This window comes from Drosophila mauritiana, chromosome 3R (genome assembly GCF_004382145.1).
Source record: "Drosophila mauritiana strain mau12 chromosome 3R, ASM438214v1, whole genome shotgun sequence".
NCBI classification, from domain to species: Eukaryota; Metazoa; Arthropoda; class Insecta; order Diptera; family Drosophilidae; genus Drosophila; species Drosophila mauritiana.
Window position 1 is genome coordinate 3377669 of NC_046670.1, and position 18340 is coordinate 3396008.

Consider the following 18340-nt stretch of genomic DNA (forward strand, 5'->3'; position numbering starts at 1 on the left):
AGGCTAATGTTACACTTGTGCGTCGTTAGAGTTGCCCTCTGACCCGCCTGGTCCCGCCCCTTTCGTCCTTGCTCGCCCCTTTCGCCCTTTGGGTGCATCGCCTGCATTGTTGTATATCCAGGAGCCTGGACTCCGGAGTCGAGTCTCCAATAATTATCAATTTTGTGTGAGTTTGTATATTTTGTAGGGCTTTGTTTATTTACTTGTTTTTTGGCTTAAGGCATTTTGCTGCTATTTGCTTGGCAAACAGTGCGTATGCGTGTTGTGTTTTGCGGCCAGTCAGCCAGCTAGCAACGATGCCTAGTAAATTGTGGCCAAGAGCCTTTGGATATCAGCCAAATGAAAAATCCAAGTTCTACTCAACTGATTAAACTGTGTATATGCAAACAGCTTTGTGAAAAATAAAAGCAGTGAAGAGTGCTGATAACAGTGTTGTTTGTTTGTGCCATTTATAATCTTTGACCATAGGGAGTGAAAATGAAGCGTGGCAAAGATTTTAGGGCTAACTTGGCCCAGCTTATTTTAAAGCAGAACTAAGTTAAAGTCACGAGTTTTATCTGTAAATTAATCCAATAAATGTAGGCTGAAAATGAATCCCATTAAAAATGAATCTGAAAGACACTCTTTAATTTTAAAGAAAAACTTTATTTTATTTCAGCTTTACACTTAAGTCCTAAACTGCTTCTATTTATGTACAATACATTGAAGTTATTAGAGGGTCTGGGAATCATGGGCGGTCTGTGTGTGTGGTTTCGTGAGTATTTAGTTAAATAAGTTAAATTTGACTTTGCGGCCACTGTGGTAACCGTGGAATACGCGGAATTCGCCGCCGGCTCATCAAAGGTTTCTTGGAATTCCCACGACGCAAGAGGGTCTTCAATCCATAGCTAATGTGATTGGATACTTTAATTATTACTTCAACTTAAAGGTGCTCAACTGCACTTTCGACTATTTGTCCATCGGCTTGTTTTTTGGGGCAATTCTGTGGTCAGTCTTTAAAAGCAACTGTACGATTCTTACATATGTATTCTGAGTGCATACTTTACTTTGTATGCCTGTGATATGTGTGTGCTTGTGTATCTCTGTATTTGCACTGTGAGAAATCTCTCACTTAACATGCTTGACTCAAGATATAAACTCTTTTTGTTATAATCAAAACCCGTTGTAACTGAATGTACTAAATTGAAACAGAAATGTAGTTTTTTTCAAAGTTATTGTCCGGATTATACAGGCTCGAAAATTGTTCTGAGTGTACGTGTGGCAAGCATTTAAGCCCACTGTTATTGTGGTTTCCTTCTGATCCTTCGTCATCCTTTGGCTTCTTTTGGTGCGCCTCTCTTCTTGCCTTTCTGCAGTGACTTTCAGGCCTCAACTGCCGTGACTTAAATTTTGTGTGTGTTATATGGGCCTGTATTCTTAAAAACCCAATTTTTTCAGAGCCTTCAGGTCGACATCGCCATAGTAATCCTCGCTGTAAAAAGCAGAAACGGGAAGCATTAAATAAATACGAATTCTTGCTAAATAGTATTCAAAGAGAAATTTTCGTTTCAGGGGTTTCCTTGGCCCGGCTCTGATTTGTTTAATTAAATTGTTTTGTCTCTTGCCAGTCACGCTCCGAGGAATTTATGCCATGTATGTACATGGTTAACAAGTCAGGAGAATTTGATTAGGTAACGAAAGGAATTTTATTTTTATGCGTCCAACTTCTGTTTCTTCTGTTCCCTCCGCCTTTTCTCTTAAGCCCCGAGCAGCTTCCCGGTTTGTGTTGTAAATTGACAAAGGAAATATTTATTAAAACCGTAATTAAAAATAATATTGTTAAAATCTTGTTACGAGCACAGCGAACGACGAGAGGGGCTCAGCCCGCTCACAAGGATTTGTGGCTTGGCCAGATAAAATGGAATAGCGCGAACGGCGGGGCAAAAGGACGATGGAGACTGAGACAGAGCAAAGCAACAGGACGTCAAGGATTAAAAGACGCTAGCTGGCTGGGTTGCCTTCTGGCCGCAATAACAACATTATCAGCGAACAACAAATTGCCTTTAAAGCGCAGCCAACAAGGACAAGTGTGATGGCGATGAGCAGGCGAGGCACGCTTTTGCTACCAGGACATGCATGTCCCCTCACCCCCCATGGTCCATTACACTGGAAAAAAGATCCTAACTATTGACTTCATCGTACATATGAACTACTTTTGGACAAGGAAGGGATCAATGTGGACAACTAGGCGCTTTTAATATAGTTTTTTACAAACGAACCTTTTTTAGAAAGGAAAAAATCAAAGAACTATATATGACCACGTTCCCTTTCTCTCTGTGTACTCGAACATATAAAATGCGCACTGTGTTTGCGGATCTGGGCAGCGAATGACAAAAAGCGCAAGGCTATTAAATTAAATTAAACGGAATTGACCAAAAACCAAGGACAGCTCTGGGTCCTTGTTGAGAAGTCAGCACCATAAATGTAGCGGCTTATTCCTGCCCTGATAAAGATGCGGATCATGATGGTAAGGGGAATGGCCAGTGCGGGGGCGTAAGCTGCAAAATATGGCTCTTGTTTAGTGGTCCAAAATTGTTTTCTTCTATTTACGTTTCTCGTTTTTTTCGGGTATTTCTTGGCCACCATGGATCGCTCGACTGTCCGATTGTTGATCCCCGCCTCCTGTCCATTATATATATATGAAACTGTATTGACAAGCCGTTGCCAACTCATAACTTTTTCCTCAGCTCTCTAGTTTATGTTCTGCCTCTGCGTTTATATCATCATTAAAATTAATTAGAGTCAAAATGTTAAAAGGATTTCATTGCCAGGCGGACATCCTCACAGAGCAGTCCGTTGGTTATTATCCATCAAGAGTTACTATCCTGTTACGCACACAGTGCCTGTTCGTCAGTCCTTTCCCCATCTCGTGTATGCACTGCGGTTGGCCAGAGACTGCTGCCCAGTTACTACTTGTGCACGGAGAATTTAAGCCAACAGCTGGTCCTTGGAACCAAAACTTTAAAATAGGTTTGGCAATTACGAATCAAATTACCAAAGTTGTAAATTTTAAAGAGTGTGTTTCGACTTCAAGGAAAACAAGTGGAGAGTTTGCTTTGGTTCTGTCGGTCCATTTACACACGAATCTTGGACAGCCTGTTAGCAACAAATTATAATATTTTTTGAGTACTGTTACACCTCTATAATGTTCAAAACCATGCATATTTAAGCAGAACTCATTACTAATTAAACGTTTACCCATTTGGTTTTTACCAAATGCTTGTCTACAAACTTTTCTCTTAGTGATTCAATTACTTTAGTTCTGGACATTGGTGTAATTTTGTTAAAGTTAAATCATTTTTTGTTTATAAAACACTTGTATGTACGCTGTGCGTTATCCGTTTGAGTCCCTTTTTCTGGATCTAAGCTGAGTTAGCCGCAAACATAAGCAGGATACACTGGATTCTTATGGAGAAATGGGAAAAGCAGCAACTTTTAATTGAAGATTGCTTACTTGCTGCACTTAACTGCCAGCCCGCAGCCACAACGAGAGCATTCCAAAATATATTAAAGTAAAAGATGACATCCAGAGGTCGGTGTGTGGCTCCCAGGACCAAGGACATCGGGGAGTGGCTAGTGGCACTAAGAGCTGAGCCAAGAGCCAAGAGGAACATCAAACTGAATGGATGCAGGCGACTTTATGCTCATATTTGCCCGAAAATTCCGAGAGCTCTTTACGCGGCTTTTCTATGCCAAAAAGAGCTTATGCGACACACACACAGCCCGGCCACATACACGCGCACACGCACACAGACAGAAGAGAGCAGAAAATGTCCTTTTGCGACAACTTGTGCCTCGAGTTTGTATAGTTTTATAATTTTTATTTAATTAGTTTTAAAACTTTTTTCCAGTGCGCCATAAATGCACACAAGCCCAGGTTCACCCATACAGCGAGAGACATTCACACACAGAGGCAAAAGTTAAAGTTGCCAGCTTTTATGAGTTAGTGGGGGCGAAAGGAAGCCCTACCCGAATCCAGGCCCCTCCAGGACCTTTATCGAGGTGCCACTGCCCACGGTTTCCCTGTCCCCTGTCCCCTGACCCCTTTGCCTTTGCTTTTTCCCGCTCCCATTTTCCATTTCCCTTCGCTACTTGTAAGGCTGTGTGTATGGCTGGTTCTGCCTGCAATTGTGTTGATAATTTGAAAATTCATTTAAAGTTTTTGTATCGCGTTTTTGTTTATAGAATCTAATGAATAATTAACAAAGTTCTTGTGCATTTGAAAAGACGTCAACGGCGACGAAGGCAAAGACTTCCTGGTCGCCTCGAAATGCCAGCCAACTTCCCATTTGCCGCAAATATGACTGGCAAAGTTTTATGTTTACTTATTATTTGCAGACTCTAACGACAGGCGAAGAAAAAAATCGATATTGTCAAGTAGTCGGATACTAAACAAACGATACTTACTGTTGTGTTAAACATTTTTATAAGTATCTGTCGAAAATTCTTTGCTTTGAAGAGTCCAACATTAAATTAGAATAACTTGGACTCCACAAAAATTTGGCAGGGAAGCAGACTTAGAAAATATTCAAGTACGCTGTTTATCATTCATTAAAAAAACAAAAGCTAACCTACCTATCATTGATTTCTCTAAAATCTTGATGGCACTTTAATGTGTTTAAAGGCTTTCAAATAGGAATGGAAGTGACAGAACAAATTAGAAATGTATTGTTTTTTTTTCTTTATATATTTTTGTTGTTTTTCGTTTTTATGTATAAAATAAAATTATAATCTTATAAACAAGGATCACTTAAATGTACAAATCTCTAAATTTTACGCTTCATATTGAACGATTTCTTTCATTCCTCGATGTTCTCTATATTTTGTTTACAAAATGTTGTGTTAGTTCTTCGAGCCTGAATTTGCGTGGCAATTTCGATATGTTTTTATACTTGTTGAAAACGGAAACATGAAGAGACAGCAAAGTTTGACTCAGACGAAACGAGAGAGATTTATAGATTCATAAATTAGAAGCACAGTACAGAAGTCAACTAAGAAGTTCGAAAATGGCAGGAAAATAGTTCTTGATGTGGTTCGAATTTCGGTTTGAGGCTGAGTATTATATCTCTTGATTCTCATCTGATTTGTGATGTGGGGGATTTTTGGCAGGATGGGAACGGGGTATCTGAGTTGATTGATCTTGTTGTATTGTTTTGTAGTTATAGTTGCTGTTGTTTTTTAGTTATTGTTGTTAAAGTTGTAGGTTCTTGTTGTAGATGTTATGTTTATGAGGAGGAGGAGGCAGCTTTGGTTTTTGGCGCGCCCTTAGTGCGACCTTCACTGTTCAGTCCAGCTAGAAGTTCGCTCTTGCGGATGCTCTTCAAATCCAGATCGCCGTAGTAGTCCTCACTGTAATAGTAAATGGGACCAAGGTAAAGAGATATGTAAGAATAGGCCAGAGATATGGATAAGTGAGGCGTGGTTGTGATATGTGTTGAGTATAGACAGTGGATAGTAAAAGTTAAGACATTGATGTAGTGTGGTGATAGGTGCTAAGTGTTGCAAGCGTGCCAGAAAACCTCAAACTAGATTCAGAATGCTGGACATCGAAATGTCATATCCAAGGATATTTGAAGGTCTGTAAAAGAATGCTTCCCTTTTTGTAGCGAATGTTTTCCAAAATAAAGACCTTAAGCGGGATTATACATATAAAATTGAAGCTCTATAGCAACTTCTATAAATTTTGAATATTTTATTTTATCCAAAAGTTTTAATATTGGTAAGAGTGCCTAAAGTTTCGAAGCTTTTGTCCCCAAATTAGAGCGAATATCCCCCAGTACCCCCAATTATAAGCAAGATGACCTCTTAACCTTTCTTATTTTGGCGTTCGGAGTGCAAAGCAAGACACATCAAAACAGTGCCGGCCTAGGGAGATATTGAAAATAAAGATTTAAACTCACCACCCGGGAACATCCTCGGGATCCTCGCAGTTGCCAGTGCCATCACTGTCGCCAATCTTGAACACTGTGCCGATGGGGCATCCGTACTCGCGGGCCACGCCCTCCAGGCAGATGTAGTACTTGCGGCAGTCCTCGGGATGGGCATGGCGCGAGAAGGAACCGGCATTGGCCAGCTCACCAGCCGCCGGGCAGGAGAATCCGTTGGCCACCTCTGCAATCAGGGGACAGTTATTGTTAGTTATTTGTCTCTTAGCACCTGTTGGATTGTCGAACCCACCTTCGTTCTTGCACTCAGGCACCTGGTCAGCCCACATGCACACGCGAGCATCGCGATCGTAAGCCAATCCGGGGGAGCACTGGTATCTGGAGGGCTCGCCGTTCCAGCAGTTCCAGAACACGTCGCACTTGTTCTCATCGGGGAAGATGCCGTACAGGCGGGAGCAGTGGGGGGTGGTGATTGGGGGCTCTGTTCAATGGGAATATAACATTTCATGAGTAATGTGTATGGTAAGAAGTTGTTATTCAAATTTAGCGTTCATTAAGCTGTTTAATTTTGCATTATGTAAAATGACTTCTATATCGATCCTGGTGCATCCCTAATTTTACTTGAAACTTACCCAGCTCTGTGCGATCGCCGCAATCCACGTTGTGCAGATAGTCGCAGTTTTCGGTGAGGTATTTGGAGTCTGTGGCATCGAAAGCCAGACCGTTTCCGCAGGTCTTCAGCTCGGAAACGCCGTTGTCGCACTTCCAGTACTTGTCGCAGGACGTGTCATGTGGATAGAATCCAAAGTCATCGGGACACTTAAAGCTACTTTGGGCCACAGCTGTAAAATATGCAATGAAAAGGTGGGAATAAGAAACTTGCTAAAACATAGAATTCCATACAATTAAGTAGCGTAGAATAAAAAGTGAGAAGTGCGCTTGGTTCAATAATGGTTACAATTCTGGGCAACACTTGTATAGATAGGAAGCATTTATTTGTAATTTTGCGAAGCCACGTGCAATTCCATTTTCATTGTTGTCCAGAAAATGTGGGTAACGTTCAAAAACCATTCGAAGGAAAGACGCCGACGAATTAAGGAATCTCAAGCCATGCAGATGCAGATACACACGTATCCAAGATGCTTATTATGATTATGACGGCAAGACGAGCTCGGCGATGATGACGTTGGGCACGACCGTTTGTCATGTGGCCCAAAAGGCATTCACTTTAAAAAGTCTGATGCCTGACAGAGAGACGACGGTTGCCAATAAATCTCGAAGGCAACTTTCAGCAGTCGCAGACACACACAGATCGCTGACAGCTCAGGGCCAACTGCATTTACTTTTGTTTCGTGCGATGCTTTACTCTCCCTCGTTTTTGGGTATGGAATTACAGCGAACCCTGTGACAGGGAGTTGAAGCACCTGAAATGCGCCACCAAGGACTTATACCCTCTCCTCTTCCGTCGGCGGCCTCGTCTGTTTTTGTGCAAGCTGAGCTCAATGCAACCGCAGGGCGTAACGAACTAAATTGCATTTGTACATCTAACTAATGCGGTATTTGCCGGCATTTTCTATATATCTGGGATGGAAAATCAAATGGCAGCAGTCAAAAAATAATTACCCACGTATAGTCTGGCATTGAAAAGAAATTCGCCCGCTGGGTGTCCCGTTTATGTGTGTGTGTGTGTGATAATCTAATTGCAAAGCCGCAGAGTTGCGGTCACGTTTCATTTCCAATGTGCAATGTTCAATCAAAAGTGCGCATCAATTGCCTAAGCCGTGGGCTAAGTCCATGGTCAGGCCCTACGTGGGGCGCCAAAAGGGACTCTCGTTGGGCGCCATAAAAGCAGGTGCAAAGCGCCTGGGAAACCACATGAATGCAACAATTGAATGAAAACATAGAAAAATCAACTGGTTCGCTGGTCTGCATAAACAACATGCAATTTTCATTTTGTGTGTAAACTAATCAAATATCAAATTTTACATTTGCGCAGATTCGGCGCTCATGAACAGCCTCGAATAAATCAAAACTGCGGCTCCCACAAAATTATTTGCGGACTTTAATTAAAACTGTTATTTTCGCTGCGTATTTATTTTTAGCGAATAAATGCTGTATTGCCATATACGTACATATATGGTTGGCTTAGGCAGTCATTTAGCCAACTCGGAGTCGCAAAAAACATTGATTGTTTACTCGGTCTACGTTTTGCGCTTCGCATTTGTTTATTGTAATTTTGTTAATTACGCAGTTTGATCGCAGCCACAATTTAAATTTGAATTTAATATCGCAACACTCGGGTGTGTTATAATTTTTAAATTCAAGGAATTCCAATTTATTACCCCCGTTCTTCGAGTCTTTCGTGATTAGTCTGCGACATCAATTAGCCGGGCATTTCATGGTTCGAGGACGGCCATTGGCGAGCACTTAGCCAGGCAGCTGCAACCTTCGCCATTCCATCTGCGAAACAACTTTGTTTCACCTGCAACTGTGCGGAAAGAGCGCAATCCGGCCAGTTGCTTTCTGCAGCGGCCACAGGAATGGACCGCACTCCTAATGCCTGTGTACACATGATGATTGTGCACTTAAAGCTGTGTGCGCTTCTGGCCACATGTTTTCTAAGCAATTACTGAGACACCTGGTGTACAGTGCGTATGCGCAATATTTTGCCAAGCCTAATGTGGCAGCAAGCAGGCAAGGAACTATAATAAGGACTTTATGTTCTTATTCTTTTAAATTAAAATTTCCCCCTAACAACGTTTATTAGTGACTTATCTGGCTCTTATATTTAGAACCACTTTGTATTAAACCATTTCCAGGAACGGGTTGTTTTGATAATTGTATTGTTTTCTAGAGAATTCATGGTATTTTCTTAAAAGCTTTTTAGTAAAAATTAAAGTTTTAAGTCAAGCCCACAAAGTGACTCACATACTTAGCACTCTGTTCAAATTCGCCTGAAACCGATAGCATCTAACCATATCACGCGCTACTTTTCCATTATCTAACAAGAGCTGAGATTCTGTTGACATGACATAACGGCTAAATTAGCTCGAGCAGACCGCAAGACGAACGAAAACGAAAGCCAAGAGCCCAGCTAGCCCACATTCTCTTTGGGAACCGGTTCGGCCAGATTCTAGACCGACTACTAACCCACTCTGAAGTCTGGCAATCGGGCGTCTTTTGTTCTCGGCGGTGCCGCCCGGCGCACCTTGGAAATAAATAGCTTGACCGGCATGCCAATGCAATTTGAGTGTACGAGTGCTGCATGGGAGTACATACATAGATACATATATGGCACAATCTGCACTGCAATCCACGTGAGGCAGCGAATTATTTATAAGCTAGTTAGACTGATTGCCTGGTGTGGCAGGCCATTTAATTTACTGTTCGGCCATAATTGGTTTATCTATCAGTGCGGAGCGCTTAATTACATTTTTTGCTCCTTTGGCGCAAACAATGCGGATGGGTGTCTATGTGGCTGTTTATGTGCATTTAAATAATACATTTTTATTGACATTTTAACAGTTAAACCGACATTTGTGTTGGTCTTATTGGTTGATTGCACACCATTGGCATTGGCTGACCCCGGTCGCTGTTTATCATTCGTACGTCCGGTCGTCCATTAACATAATCATTTAATTAACCAAAAATGTACACAGCTCTGGCACAAATTACAAACTCCGCAGTGCTCGATTAAATGAAATTAATTTATGTGTTGCTCAAATGACAGACACTGTCAAGATGCAAATTAATTCATAATTTAAAATTATCAAATGAGTGCGTTAGCAAAATAACCAAATGCCCGTGCTTTTCAATAACTCATGGCCCTAATCCGTAATTAGATGCGAAACGTATCGATACTTATGCTTTTTATCTGCATTCCGCAATCTCGAGCTACATATCTTAGGTCGTCCTGCCGGGAAGATACTCGTAACGTGGCAAATGATGACAAATTCCCATCGCATGCCGGCCAACTCAGTTGTCAGCCCATAAATACCAGTATCAGAGCAATGAACCCCGATCGGAGGGCGGCCCGGCCAGGCCCGACCCACTAGCATTTGGCATGCCAGCAGGCAAATTTGAAGGCATTATGAAGGACCCGGACCCATAATCGCGGCCAGCTCCTGCTCCTGCTCCTGCTACTGCGGTTGCAGCCACAATCCCAGTCAGAGTCGCAGGTTGCCCCTTTTGGAGGCACTCGGCGGCACAAGTGTGTATCTATCATTTGCCGTGCTGTTTGCAACTCCGGCTGGCGTGGTGTTATTTTTATCGCTGTTTGTCTTCTTGTCTGGCAAGACATCGCCGCCGTATAAATCAAGAAAATTGCTGACATTTAAGCACGTTTCGCTGGGGAGCCTTTGGCCCGCTAGGTATTTACATTTGCCCGGCAACAACGGCACTCGAGCATTTCCGCTAAATGTTGCCGTCTTCCAAAAACAGTTTTTGCATACGCTGCGCCGACAACATCGTAATGATATTTAAATATTTGCCCACATTGTTGTGGGCCGGCTGTCCGTATGTGGGTTAATCTGTATTTGGATTGTTCGGTCTATTGTTTGTCTATTACTTGATAGTAGCGATGTTGTTGTGTTGGCCGGAAAGTGCGCAAAAAGATACTCAACCGATTCGATGATGTATTTGAGTTTTGGAACACAAAATATATGATAAATATGTACCGTTTAAATATCTAAAATTTGTTTTTAACATGGACTAAGGAATTCAATACCAGATGTTATATTTTACATCAGTGTGGCAGGGAGTCGAAGTAGTGACGACGCACAGTTTACGAAGCCTTGTAAGCACGATCAATATAAGTCAAATTGTGTTGCAGCAATAAATTCAACTAATTCTGTTAAAGTATGAGTCTCAATCTAAAGGACTTATATTGTTTTTTTTTTAAATCATTTTTTATGTTTTCCAACTTGTCTGTGTCACTAGATATCCTCAATGGCTGAGTCTTGTCATAGATCGGGCAATAAATATGTTGGCCCAAGAAGACTTAGCCGGTTTTTGTGCATTTACCGCTGAATATGTTTGACTTTATTTCGAATTTAACGCATCGACGCTGGCGCTTTGAGAAAAATTGATTTTCAAAGCACGACGGTCCCGGGCAAAAGTGGCATGCAAATTGAGTTTTAAAAGCGTTGTATTTTGGCCCTCCCCGCTGTTGGCCATAAATCAGCATAGATAGCCGAGCGCGTGTGCTGGCTGGCCTGGCCTAATGCAACCTATAGAATTCGGCACGCCCAGTTGCATGTCGGCCCTTTTCATTTGATTTTGTTGCCACAAAATAAAAACCTTTCAGGCGTGACTTGCTGCCGCTGCCTGTGTGGCAACAGAAAAATAGCAAAAATAATAAAAAAAACAGCAAAATGGCACAATTTATTTTGTTTGTCTTTGGCCACATTTTTTTCCAGCTGCGGTTGGTGTTAGTTTTCGATACCGAACCGCAAGAAGGGAAAAATAATCAAGAGACGAATGCGGAAATTTATTGTGCGCGCTCTCGTTTTTTGAAAATCTTTGCCCCCCCTAAATTGTTTATCGTCGCGATTAGCGGCCTGGTTGTAACATTTTCGACCACTTAAAGGGAAGTCGGGCCTTAAAGTCAGACATTCAAGTGGACTTGAGTGAGGTAAACTGGCGAGTGCCATTGCATAATTAATGCTAACTTGAACTTGACAGTGCTGCTCGGCGGCTTCTCATCAATATGGGCCCATTAAAGCATTTACGAGTGTATTTCGGTCTGTTGTTAAGTTTAATAACTTGGAAATTGCTGGTAATTAAATTGAGTAGCGAAATTGCTTTTTACGGCCATGCACGACTTGGCAGAAAAAATGCATGGCACGCCATTCGCAAGCATTTTTAGGTTGAATAACCAAAAAACGAACGGGTTTGGATTTGGCTTTCGGGGAGTGGCTACATAGTTGCGTAGTTGAAATTCCCCAGCCTAGCCCAGTTGTATCTCATCTTTGAGGAGGCGGCTGTCTGTCTAAAGTGCTTTTCAATGTCAATGTCAGAATTGGCGTATTCCGACTTGACCACACCTTATGGCATGTTCGAAACTGGAGTTAGAAATCCGAGGCTGCGCGCTGGCTGGTTATCTAATGCAGCTCGAATCTTGGTATCGATTACCTCACCGATACCAATTTCGCAATCGAGTTGCAGCGGAGCCAGACGATCGTCGCTGTTGTAACCTCTCCCAGCTTTTAAGGCTTTCCGATGAGGTAATGTAATCGAACCGAATCGAATCGAATGCACAGATGCATAGATGCACAGATGCATAGATACACCGATACAGATACAGATACCCTGCATCGCAATCGAAACTGTGTATCTGCGTGGAAAACTCAGCCTGGGCTGGGACTTGCTCAATTGCATTTCCCTCTGGTTGGCTTCGCTTTTCGTTTCGTTTCGTTTCTTTTTAGCGTTTGGCTTTTGCTTTTCGCTTTTCCATCTCAATTTGGTTTCAGCTTCAGTTTTAGCTTCGATCGCTGGTAAAAGTGGAGCAGTGATAGTTGATTTACCCGTCGTTGCACAAGCACACTCTCGATTTTTGCACACTGATATTCAGCACTCAAGTGTCCTTCATGTTGCGCAAGCGGAAAAGCATTTTCCACTGGCCGCTCCTCTTTCTTTTTTCTTCATTTCACTTAGCTAGCTAAAGATACATACCGGCTCCGAATAATGCCACAAACACCACGAGAAACTTCTTCATTTTGCGAGTGTAGTTATTTGTATTTTAGTTGGGATCGGGACCGACGGAACCGCACTTGAAAAAACTGAGACTGAAACTCAAGCTCAAAAACTCTGAACTGACTGCGCTCCACTGGCACCGCGACTTGAAATGTGTGTGGTTTTCGTCGAGCGGTAGCTTTTTATACCGCTGCGCATGCGCAACGTCGCGAACAATCCACACGTTAACGTCGCCGTCGTCGTCGTCGCAGCGCCGCTTGCGTCGGCTTCTGCGTCGCCGCGGGCAGCGGCATTGCAACGGTATTCGTAGCAGCCAGCTTTTCGCTCGCTGCGTGGCGAACCTCTCTCCTTCACTCTCTCTGGCCTTTCCCACCTAGCTTACCTTTATTTACCTCAGCTTACCTGTTTGGTATGCAGGCAGCGACGCTGGCAGAGCAGCCGCAGTGGCCGTCGACGTCGGCGTCTATTGTTTTGTGGCCCAAACCATTTGTCAATTGATCTTTTTTTACTTCAAACTCCGGCTGCCTGCGCTTTGCATTTTTTTATTTTCTTTCATATATTTTATGTACTTTTTTAAGGTGGGGGTTGCAAATGGAATTTTTGCCTGAAAAAGTTCACAGCACAGTGTGTGTGTGATTGTGTGAGTGCGCAACTAGCATTCAATTTGTATCTGCAACTAATCACGGCTAGGGCACGGCATCTAGCAATCCCAAAGTTATGTCGTTATATATTCATGGCTGAACTTCACCTTACTAATAATAATACCCACTTATTTATCAATTATTTTCTAGATTAAAATGCTGCATCTGCTTCCTATGAATTATAAGACTTATAATGGACGGAATGGAATGGATAACTGGAGTTGAACATTTTCCCCTGTTGTTATTTGATATTAAGTGAGATAAAAGCTATCTCTGTTATAGTTACTGAAACTTTAATTTAATTATCAATCACTTTGTAGGACAGATATCATGTTTTTAATTTGATTTTTAACTAGATTTGAAATTAATTTAAATGTTATAAGTATCTGCTTTTTAAACAGTATCGCGCATTACTGCTCGCTCACCAAATGTACAGTTTTTCATAGTCAGTATGAAAATCGAGTATACGCCGCGTTGGCTGTTGCAAGCAAACCTCATAGCTGAAATTTAATCAGCTCCATCAGCTTGATTTCCTAATGCGATGGTCAACCGGTGGCCGGCAATGCAAATCGATATATGCACCGATATCCAGCGCCGCGCCCCGCCAGCAAATAAAAGTAAACAAAAGTGGAGAGCCATTTAGCCCATAGTCACTCAACTGGCTGGCATTTAAAACAGGCCGTCATCTCGAATGCAGTGCGTGCCAGTAAAAGGTAGGCCAGCCAGTCGTTTTTGCTGCGGCTGTTGTTTGCTGGATGTGTTGTAGCCATTAAATCTGACCCAGCTCGGCGGTCAACGGCAGCCACTCAGCGGCGCCTTCGAGTGGCAAGAAGGAAAATCGCAAAAAATGTGTGCAATTAATAGCAAGAAATGTGATTCAAGGTTTCGGAATGCAGGAAGAATATGAAATTACAGCCAGCTCACAGACTGCGGCAAAAAAGTTACAGCTGACGATGATGGCAAGTCGATCTTGGAACACTGAGAAAAAATGGGAAAGGATGAACTTTTAGACTCTGGCGGTTAATTTTATTAAAGGTGTGAGGAGAACAGCCCACTTTGCAATCAGTTACTACCTACAACATAAATCTTACAATGAAGAACAACCGAGTTGGATCCTAAAAACACTTTACAGTCCACCATAAATTTTGAATCACTAAATATCTTCTTATGTTTAATGTTCTTCTTATTTATTCTGTTTTAAGTGGCATTTTAGACAGCTTTGCTATAACTGATGTGTCTAATGAGCAGTAAAATGGTTGTAATTATTATTTCGATAATAATTCAAAATAAATTAGATTTGGCTATTTCAAGTAGCTGAAAATTCCTCAAACAAAATACACAACAATTCGCGAGCTTTGCAGATGTAGTTTGATTGAACCAATTTTCACTTTATGTGAATTTTGACCAATGACTGGTCAAAACGTGGTCTGTACAGGTTCTGGTTGATAATTTTTTTCCGTGCTGGGTTCGAGTTCAGTCGAGTTCGGGCGAGTCGGGTTGGCTGGGCCTGGGTGTTATTGAAGTGGAGGCTAGAAGACTTTAAGTTGGCTGCCTACATGTCCAGACGGCGAACCAGTTTCAGAAGTGCAAAAGCAGCACAGCAGCCCCAACTGCAGCAAAAGCAGCAAAAACAAGCCAGCTACCTTGCCAGCATGCTTTCGCTTTCAATAGCAGTTCGGAGTGGTTACTCATAGCCCAGTTAGCGTTTCTTGCTTTTGTTTCAGGAGCCGGAGCCTAGATTTTTCGGGTTCTATCTCTATATTTGTACGTTTATGGTAGAAATTAGTTGCCTATGCAGCTGTGTTCGTGGGTCTTGTTTAGCTTCATTTTTGCAGCGAGGCGTAGCCATCCAATTGAATGCCAAATTATGCCAGTTCGAAACTCTGCTGTCTGTTGTCCAGTTGAAACTATCATAGTAATTTGCGAGCGCAAAATTAAAAAAGCATTCGAAAAATGTTAAAATTGCATCAGATGCAGGCGGGAGATTGTGAGCGGTTTTAATTGTTGATTTTAGCGGGCCATTTGTGGGTGGGTGCGGTTGCAGTCTGAAGTCTGTAGTCTGTAGTCTGTAGTAGTCTGCAAACGCCATCGCCATCGCATGTGCAACGCGGAAGAAAAGTTGTTTGGCCTGAACCACAAACTCCCTTCCCTTTGCCCCTTTCCTCCTTAAAACACGTGGTAAGTGCATGCCATTTGTAGCTCACAGATACATATATAGCTTACAGATATATTCGTTGCCTGAGTGATTGTGAATACGTTGCGATCGCTGGATTATTTTTAGTCTGGCTTATTTGGCTAAGCGGGTTCTTGGGCATTTGGCAAGTGCATTTGTGAAACGGTAATTTGTCGTCGAGTCGCGTTCGTGACTGGAATCTTTTGAATCACTAACAACCCGTTAGAACGGCATCCATTTAATTATGCCTATTTTTTTATATGTGTGTCCGCCTGCAATTGCCGCTTCATAAAAATCGGAATGTCTCGACCCAATTCGGAGGGTGTGGTGGAAAGTTAATTGCATTGGGGGGCTAGGTGTCACCGCGATATCACCTGCGAAGGTGGAGTGACTGTGTAATATATGGATAGAGCAATAGAGCCTGGCTAAGGTTACATGCAAATGCCCGATACACTAGGCTAGTTGCAAGGTCTAGGCCAACTTGACCAAGGAAAACTGTATATCTACAGTGGGAATACTAATTGACAAGATTGATCAAGAGAAAAGGTGTATGACTATTCTGTATTCCAGGTTTAATTGTTTGCGTAAAAGTGCAAAACTTTTAAAGCATAAAAGTATTCTTTAATAAAAAAAATTTTATTTAGCGACACACTCTTATATATCTCATTCCATGGAATTATTCCTATATTTTACTTAAATTTAAAAGCGACTAAACAAATTAAATATAAGAACCACGAAAACATCATTTATATGGATAATATTAGACTTTTTAGGCTTTTAAACTCCTTTGTAATAAAGTTTTATTTATAACTTAGCCGTTTATTCAATTTTCTCATCATTTCGAGCTTCAAAAAGGACAGTTGAGGACTTAATAAGCTCTAAAAGCAGTTTTAAATGCTTGTAAAATAGTCGCAGTGATTAGAAAAGACATTGAAAATTACTTAAGGTAAGTCCCGAGTCATCCGTTTTAATCAGTGTTAATTGGTGACCTTAACGCTGGAGCCATGGATTATATGACCATTCTGCAGTAATTCATAATTTTAGCAACAAGATAATTATTTGACAAACGTTAACTTTGCTCGCAGGCCTGACAATTGACTGAAGTGTTTGCTCACCTTGTCTTCCGTTAATTTTTATGTCACTACGTTAATGGCAGCTGATGGCAGTGATTTTACATAAGCCAATTTCATTGGCCAACTGAATGAACGTAGATCGAAAGCCGCGGGTCAGTGAAAAACTGCAGCCGGAGTTGCAGCAGCAAAACGTTTTATCGAAACGTAACGGCGTGATTTCAATATATCGAACAAAAGCATTTCTTGTTTCTTATTTCTCATTTCACAGCTCACAGTTTTCATTTATTAACTAATTTCGGATTTATGTAATCCCCAAGTGGCAGGCCTCGGTCTCGACCGATTACACGCAACCACAGTCCGAGGTCAATGATCAGTGAAATTCACTTTCAAAATCGAAAATCCGTTGAAAAGTGCTTACTTCCAGAGGCTAATGTTTCTGCCAGGGCGGAAGCCCGGCCGATTTCGTCGGAGATTAATTTGTCAGATCAAAAACTGAACCGAACCGAACTGAACTGAACTGAAGTTGAGTGGAAGAGCTTTCAGGGTGTTCCCCAATTGGGCACAGCCACCGCCCAAAATACAAAAGCCATCATTCCAACATCCCATCAACCCATCATCATCATCATCATTGGCAGCACACACCTTCATTAGGCGGGCTGCATTTTACCACACTTGAAATCGCAACACAATGAATAAATCTGCATAATTAATTCCCACCTAAGATGCCAAGTTAATGAGCTGTGTGTTTTGCACCACATTGAAGGCAACAAACACGCACAGGTTGTTGACTTCTTCAATGTTTCGCCAGCTCACTTTCGATTTCGGCTGCGGTACTGTTTTCGGGGCAGCTTGGACACACATAAAATCCACATGCCGCCCAGATGTATTTTTAATTATGGCCATTTCACGTGGCACTGGCACCCTCGAAACCAGATCCCAAATAAGCCAGTAGTCGAAATGCTGAAAGCTGCAAAGCAGAAGCAACCCCGTTAAGTGGAGATTTGATTTGCATGCGAAATGTGCCGAAAATTGCACAACCCTGATGTATTTTTAATTATATTTGCCAGGCCCAATTTGTAAATGTCATTAAACGCAGCTGGCCTGCATTTAGGGGCAAGTTCGGTCCGTTCCCAACGGAGCCAAGGACAGCCCATTGTTATCGCCCAATCATCTCAGTTTTTATCAAAAGGCCGGGTGAATAAATTCGATTTTCGTTTTCGTTTAGTTTCAGATACAGATACAGATTCAGTTTCAGTGCCAGTTTCTTTCTCACCATAAAACACTGTTGCCAAAAAGAAGACAACGCGGCGGCGAATCGAATGAACGAGCCCTGGCAGAAACTGGGTTATAACCTTGAAAACTCGGACACAAAGGCAGCGCTTTGAAATTCCAGCTTCTCAATAAATTCAGCTGAGTCTGGCGGCGAAGAAAGCCGAATTAATGCGACAGGTCGCAGCCCTGCCCGAAAATGTATTCAAAACCTATTCAAATCAATGCTCAAATCCCAGCTCAATGCTCAGAAAATGCTAAACACCGACTCGGGATCGTTTTGAAATCGCACACCGATCGTTGCCAAAGTTGCATTCACTGCATTTCGAATTGCCAAAGGTCAGGCCCGACTGCAACGCATCTTCCCACCGGACAGTCCAGTTTTCTGCTAGTGCTGATTTCTGATCTCTGATTTCTGTGGCTCGGTGGTAATGGTGGTGGTGCTGGTGGTGCTGGGCTGTGTCGTCATCGTTGTCATCACGGTTGCCCCATCGAAAGCCGTTTGGCAACTGCTAACTGGCGGCGGGGAAAAACAATTAACTATACAACGAAAATTTGTTCAAATTG

At 42.2% G+C, this 18340-nt stretch overlaps 1 protein-coding gene across 2 annotated transcripts; it reads right to left on the reverse strand.

The window, feature by feature from the left end:
• Positions 1-624: 624 nt before the first annotated feature.
• LOC117142956 (protein obstructor-E) lies at positions 625-12779 on the reverse strand. Of its 2 annotated transcripts, none has more exons than XM_033307282.1 (5): positions 12597-12779; positions 6557-6766; positions 6217-6405; positions 5940-6150; positions 625-1471 (listed from the first exon to the last, which is right to left on the reverse strand). In XM_033307282.1, the coding sequence occupies exons 1-5, from the start codon at positions 12637-12639 to the stop codon at positions 1417-1419; spliced, it is 708 nt and encodes a 235-aa protein (XP_033163173.1). In that variant the 5' UTR covers positions 12640-12779; the 3' UTR covers positions 625-1416. The 2 variants fall into 2 exon arrangements, with proteins under 2 accessions (XP_033163173.1, XP_033163172.1); XM_033307281.1 differs by lacking the exon at positions 625-1471 and adding an exon at positions 5123-5388.
• Between the last annotated feature and the right edge of the window lie 5561 nt (positions 12780-18340).